The sequence below is a fragment of the Nannobrachium achirus genome (assembly GCF_963921795.1).
Source record: "Nannobrachium achirus genome assembly, chromosome: 1".
Taxonomy (NCBI): Eukaryota; Metazoa; Chordata; class Actinopteri; order Myctophiformes; family Myctophidae; genus Nannobrachium; species Nannobrachium achirus.
This window is the reverse complement of record NC_137810.1, coordinates 50,344,819-50,351,533: the sequence shown is the minus strand read 5'-3', so window position 1 is coordinate 50,351,533 and position 6,715 is coordinate 50,344,819. Positions and strand designations below refer to the sequence as shown.

Below are 6,715 nucleotides of genomic sequence, written 5' to 3'. Positions count from 1 at the left end.
GCAACAATTGTGGCTTAAAGTTAATGGTAGCCTAATGCATTCCACTTCCACCTCAACCTGCAGATGTTGACTACCTATAATTTGCCAGAGTCTACATTTAGAACCAAGTTAATTGAAAAATAAAAGAAAGAAATAGCCTATATATTATAGGCTATTAGGCATATAACTTAAGCTATATTATTGGATATTATTTAGTAAACTACATGAGCCTACTGAGCAAATGGATCGAATGCTGAGTGGTGGCCACACGGTGGCAGCATTGCTGCATTTAAGCGTCATTCGGCGTGCCATTAGTCAACCAGATCACGTAGGCCTACTGGAGGAGTGAGTGAGAGAGAAAACTAGAATTGACATAGCCTATTGTCAATAATGTGTTGAATCCAGATATTATTATTATTGTTATTATTGTTGTATTACTATGACGATTGTTATTGTTTTTATGTTATTATAAATTATTGTTAGGCCTAGTGATGCAACTGATATGGAGATATCTATCCATCCATCCATCCATCCATCCAATTAGCTATCTATCGATGTCTTTCTCTCTATTGAAAGATTTCTCTCTCTCTCTCTCTCTCTCTCTCTCTCTCTCTCTCTCTCTCTCTCTCAGGCCGCATTCACACTAAAGAGTCATAATATCATCTCCGTGTCGTTTGAGAATGAGGGGGGACCAGGGAAGGGTGAGTCCAATTCATTCTCTATGGAAGTCACATGGTTTCATGTTTCTTCCAAGCCTCTTGGTCAAGAGACAAGAAGATTCAAGCCAAGAGGCTTAGAGGTTAGCACTTAGCAGCTATTCCATACGTTTGTATCTGATAACCCAGCTTTCTGTCTGTGTGCATCATCACCATGCGATTCCTGATATCATAAATGCAGAATAATGTGTTGCATTGTGATTGGGTCTAATTTAGGTTTAGGCCCATTTAATCACTTTGCTATTATAGCATACTAGTATTTCAACAGTGTAGTCAGTAGACAATTGGATGCAAATTTCATTGAACAATTTCAAGATGATTATATAGCATAGTCATCACATACCCTGGTCTTCAATAAACACAGTCAGTATCCTCTGGGTGGAATATGATTACCCGACCAAACTCAATGTCATTTGGATGCAGGTGGCATGTTATATCCTTGTTGTGCATTGCTTAATTGATATACAGTAACATATAAAAACAAGTGCTGGAATTTATTACATCAATGTGAATAATTGCATCATTAGTCTATAGCCATTAGTGGATTTACCAATGGGACTGACACAGATCACAATACTAGTATCCTAAGTCAGACAATGCATTTTTCTCTAAAAACAGGCCCACAATTAACATAAAACAAATAAGCATGGATCTCCATGTACGTATTGCCAAAACGTATTACAAAAAGGAAAAACACATAGATGGAGATCTCTGTATCTGTCAATCTTTGTCCTTTTTATGCCCATATATGGATCTCTCTGTATTTGTGAATCCCTGACCTTTTATGCCCATACATGGATATTTCTGTAGGCTATCTATCTGTAAGTCCTTGTCCCTTTTTGTTTTGGATGTCATCTGTATATATGCCCATATATGAATTGGGCAATGCCACGCCCCCTAGTAGCTCATCACATCTAGAGTTCACAATATCACCGCACCGCCAATCCGACTGGTATTCTATTCATGGAGATCTCTGTATCTGTCAGTCCATGTCTCTTCTGTCTCTGTTATCTTTGTCCTTTTTATGCCCATATATGGAGCTATCCGTATTTGTGAATCCTTGACCTTTTATGACCATATGGAGATCTCTGTGACTGTCAGTCCCTGTCCTTTTTATGCCCATACATGGATATTTATGTAGGCCATCTATCTGTAAGTCCTTGTCCCCTTTAGTTTTTGATGTCATCTATGCCCATATATGGGCATGCCCCACCCTCTAGTAGCTCATCACATCTACTGAGTTCGCAATGGCACCACACCACCAATCCAATTGGTATTGCATTTATGGAGATCTCTGTATCTGTCAGTCCATGTCGCTCCTGTCTCTGTTATCTTTGGCCTTTTATGCCCATATAGATTTCTGTGTCTGTCAGTCCTTTTTATGCAGATACATGGATCTGTAATTCCTTGACCCTTTTTGTTTTTGATGTCATCTGTATTTTTTGATGTCATCTGTATATACCCTTTTTTTTAATCTCTTTGAGTGGTGCTAACTGCTCCTACATCTGGCTTTGTCCGTTTGTCCGCTGTCTGTCCGGCCTGTCATTGGTCAATTGGTGTCTGTTTGTATACATTGGCCAAGCTTTGCGGGATGCTTAATGAAATAAACTCAAATAGCACCCCTCACTTCTGTTTTTACCCTTTTTTCTCCCCAATTTAGTAGTTATATTATTCCAACGAATTCCTCCCCACATGCATTTCTGTGGCTGTGCCATCACTGCTGTCGTATCCTACTGACCCACCTGCCAGTGAGGAGCTCCATGCACCTGGGAATAAGTAGAGCCTTCGTCCTACCGCCCCAGCCAGTAGGAGTACGCCGTACAGTAACGAATATCACCCTCCCCCAGTTGTACTTATTTACTAGGGGGGCATGAGTTGGAATTGGGCCCCCTCCTCTGGCCGAAGGGCGCGGGCACCACGTTCACGAAGCGCCTGTTGTACTGGAGGCGGCACTTGGCACGGCCGGTCTTCTTCTTCTTGTGCTCCTGCTTGTCCACCTGGGGCGTCTGCGCCCTCACCTTGCCGGCGCGGGCCAGGGAGCCGTGGACCGGCATGCCTCCAGGCAGCCGGCTGCTCACCTCCAGGGTGCGGAGCTCCGAGACGCCGCAGGAGGCCAGACAGCTGTCATCCTCCAGCGGGCGGCCGGCCAGCGAGAGCACCAGCTCCTCCACCGCGAGGCCCTCCAGGGCCTGGACACGGCTCTTGATGTCTCTGACGGTTTCCTCTCCGGTCACCTCCAGGGTGTGGGTAGTCTGGGCACGAATGAAGATCTGCATCTTTCTAAATGGTTTCGTCGCTATATCCGTTCTGTCCAGTCGTTCACTGGGCTTGAGAAGTTGTGTGAGAAGTAGTGTGTCTGTCTCCTTTTATACTGGTATTTCGAGGCCAGTCTATGACATCAGCTGTCTATGACATCAGCACTGTGACATTATGAATGCCCATATTTGGGCATAATCCAGGCACACACACACACACACACACACACACACAGGCAACTTCAACTCTGCATTGTCAACAAAGGGCATGCACAAATCGGCTTTGTTAAGCATGCATGGCAACCGTTTGTAGTTTGAGTGACATCACTGGTCAGACCAGAGTGCTGCTCAGCCAACATAAGTTGTTGCAAATTGAACTTTCTTCCTGGATCTTGTTGAGAAAGGAAAACAGTAGAAGTTGAAGATAATACTGAACAGCTGTTGCGCCTGAATAATGGAAACGGCAAGGTTGGAGCACAGAGACGTAGACTTCAGCATACTGCTGGCTACCGATTCTTACAAGGTAACGCATTACAAGCAGTACCCTCCCCACACCAGTAAGGTGTACTCCTACTTTGAGTGCCGTGAGAAGTGGACAGACTCCGCCAAGAACAGAAAGGTAAAGTACGATGAATGCGTCTTCTATGGACTGCAGTACATTCTCCACAAGTATCTCAAGGGGAAGGTCGTGACTCTGGAGAAGATCCAGGAAGCCAAGGAAGTGTACAGAGAGCACTTTCGGGATGATATTTTCAACGAGAAAGGCTGGAACTACATCCTGGAGAAGCACAACGGCCATCTGCCCATAGAGATCAAGGCCGCCCCCGAAGGCAGCGTGATTCCTCGAGGCAACGTGCTGTTCACGGTGGAGAACACGGACCCAGAGTGCTACTGGCTCACCAACTGGGTGGAGACCATCCTGGTGCAAATCTGGTACCCCATCACCGTGGCCACCAACTCCAGGGAGCAGAAGAAGATTCTGGCCAAGTATCTGCTGGAGACATCCGGGAACCTGGAGGGTCTGGAGCACAAACTGCACGACTTTGGCTACAGGGGAGTGTCCTCGCAGGAGACCGCCGGCATAGGAGGGTCTGCCCACCTGGTCAACTTTAGGGGGACAGACACGATAGCCGGCTGCAGCATCATTAAGAAATACTACGGCACCAAAGATCCTATGCCCGGGTTTTCCATCCCCGCTGCAGAGCATAGCACCATCACGGCGTGGGGCAAGGATCACGAGAGAGATGCCTACGAGCACATTATGAAGCAGTTCCCCAGCATTCCCGTCTCCATCGTCAGTGACAGCTATGACATATACAATGCCTGTGAGAAGATCTGGGGGGAGGAGCTGAGGAGTCTGGTGGAAAGCCGCGGCGCAGATGCCCCGCTGGTGATCCGACCGGACTCCGGAAACCCTCTGGACACGGTCCTGAAGGTCTTAGAGATTCTGGGCAAGAAGTTCCCTCCCACCGAGAACTCTAAAGGTTATAAGGTTCTGCCTCCGTACATCAGAGTCATACAAGGAGATGGAATCGACATTAACACCCTGCAGGAGCTTGTGGAAGGCATGAAGCAGCACGGGTGGTCCATTGAGAACGCAGCGTTCGGCTCGGGAGGAGCCCTGCTGCAGAAGCTGTCTCGGGATCTGCTGAGCTGCGCGTTCAAGTGCAGCTACGTGGTCACCAACGGCCTGGGGGTCAACGTGTTCAAGGACCCGGTGGCTCAGCCCGACAAGAGGTCAAAGAAAGGCCGGCTGTCCTTGCACCGGATGCAGAGCGGAGAGTTTGTCACGCTGGAGAAGGGAAAAGGAGACAGAGACCTGGGGGAGTACGGCCCGGACCTGTTGCAAACGGTTTTCCAGAATGGCAAGATCGTGAAGACATGCACGTTTGACGACGTCAGAGACAACGCCAAGCTCACGTACGGAGATCTCGTGCTTCCCGGTGGCACGGCGGAAAGTTCACCGCCCACCGCCGTGGGCTTGAGTTCTTTGCGATGCGTCCCGCTCGGCCAGACGCAGCCGGCAGGAGAGGGCGATCTCTGCCTCGTCACCGGCGACTCCTACGGCTTGGTCAGGGCGCCTGTTCAGCAGGGAGAAGAGGTCAGCCCTCTCTCTCTGTGAAAGTCCCCCTCACTGTCATGTTGAAAGGAAGCAGATAGCGACTTCATGGGTATCAGATGGGTCACGTGCTTGTCTTTATTTATTGTAGACAGCATTGCTCTGTATCAGCCGAGCAATGACCAGTGTCCATCACCTTTCTGAAAAAGGAAACCAGCCCTCACTGAGTGCTGTGGTTTCCTGCTTTTCTTTTTCAAAAGTTCTTTGTTGCCAGAACTAGAAGTATTTTTTGAACGACACACTGATGAGTGCTCCTCTTTCTCTTTTTTTCCAAAGATCCATGGTGACCCCGGTCAACGTAGGGTTAAAGTGGGTGTTAAACCAAGGAGACTGAATGGACAGGGACTATGTGTGTGTGGGGACATTGTGAACATTGAGATTAAAACTAAATAGGGAGAAAAAGAAGATGATTAAAAAAGGACAGAAGGGATGCAACAGCTAATCGAACTAATCGATTTAATCGATGATCAAAAAAAGGATAATAGTTGACAATTTAATAAAATAATTGATTGATAATATATCCCTCTTTTTGGCATGCCATTTGAAACATCTGATCTGAAGTTTGCGATGGGTTTTGACGCATTTTGAGCTTGTAGATCTGGTATTTACACTATCTCTTGCATGACACCGTTGTGTGACAAAGTATAAAATTGAGCTTAAGTCATTAATCGATTCGTTGATATATATGTTTTAAAAAAACACACCTACCTAGTGTGAAGTGAGCGGTGCTAGTTCATTTCATGAAATTATGATATTCTTTAAAAGGCACTGCTTCTCTATTATTCAATAAAGTAATAAGCGGAAATAATTGACTGTTGCAGCCCTTCACTGAGTCCCATGTCACATCATCAGCCACGCAACTGTCCTACCCACAATGACTTTTTTTCCCCGCCTTTTTTCTCTTCCTAGTTGTGGCCAAGGAAGATCAAAGAAGGAATGGACACCGACGTCATTTTAGGCTCCATGGCCAATGGCCATCCGCCATGACACTTTGGGTGGCGGAAGTGGCACCGGAGGTTCGGTGAATAACATTATCGGTGCCACTTCCGCCACCCAAAAGTGTCATGGCGCATGGACCGTGGTGTGCCAACTTCCGGGTGGGTGTCTTCTCCTTCTTTGAGCCTTCTTGGTTGTGGCTACAGGGGGGAAAGCCGCTCTAGAAAAGTGTGTCCATTCTGTCCATCTATAATCCCCTCAGATGTTATCTGATATTTTCCTATCCAACTGCCACTTATAAAATGAAAGTTAAAGGACCCACATAACATCAAATGAAATCATAATTTAAAAAATCTATATATATTTTTGAAATATTTAAGAAATAATGTGGGGACAAAAGAATTGCATGGAGGGTTCTTGTGTGCACAATTTCTTGGGCAGCTTGCATCCTGAGCACTCAAGCCACGGGTTTATTATCCCATTATGACCCTCTTCTAGACTTAAATAATACAAACGTAGATAAACTGCAAAGGTGCACTCAGTGGAAACATATATATGTGGATCTATAACCAGCGTTTCACTGGGTCGGTATTCCAAAAGATTATAGCCTGACACTCAGGGACTGGAACCAGGTTACCAAAAGCAAAAAATAAAATAAAAAAGCAAAAAAAGAATACCTAGCATTCTCATAAATAAATAAAACATCTTTT

General features: G+C 46.0%; 2 protein-coding genes across 2 annotated transcripts; one reads left to right on the top strand and one right to left on the bottom strand.

Annotated features, from left to right (window-relative positions):
• Window positions 1-2,548: 2,548 nt before the first annotated feature.
• On the bottom strand, window positions 2,549-2,971 carry LOC308288587 (ubiquitin-like FUBI-ribosomal protein eS30 fusion protein; the record flags this gene model as incomplete). The annotated part of the gene is made up of 1 exon (XM_080730058.1): window positions 2,549-2,971. The coding sequence occupies one exon, from the start codon at window positions 2,969-2,971 to the stop codon at window positions 2,549-2,551; it is 423 nt and encodes a 140-aa protein (XP_080586184.1).
• A 433-nt stretch (window positions 2,972-3,404) lies between these two features.
• Window positions 3,405-6,229, top strand: LOC308288575 (nicotinamide phosphoribosyltransferase-like; the record flags this gene model as incomplete). Its single annotated transcript, XM_080730046.1, has 2 exons — window positions 3,405-5,021; window positions 6,212-6,229. The coding sequence occupies 2 exons, from the start codon at window positions 3,405-3,407 to the stop codon at window positions 6,227-6,229; spliced, it is 1,635 nt and encodes a 544-aa protein (XP_080586172.1).
• Between the last annotated feature and the right edge of the window lie 486 nt (window positions 6,230-6,715).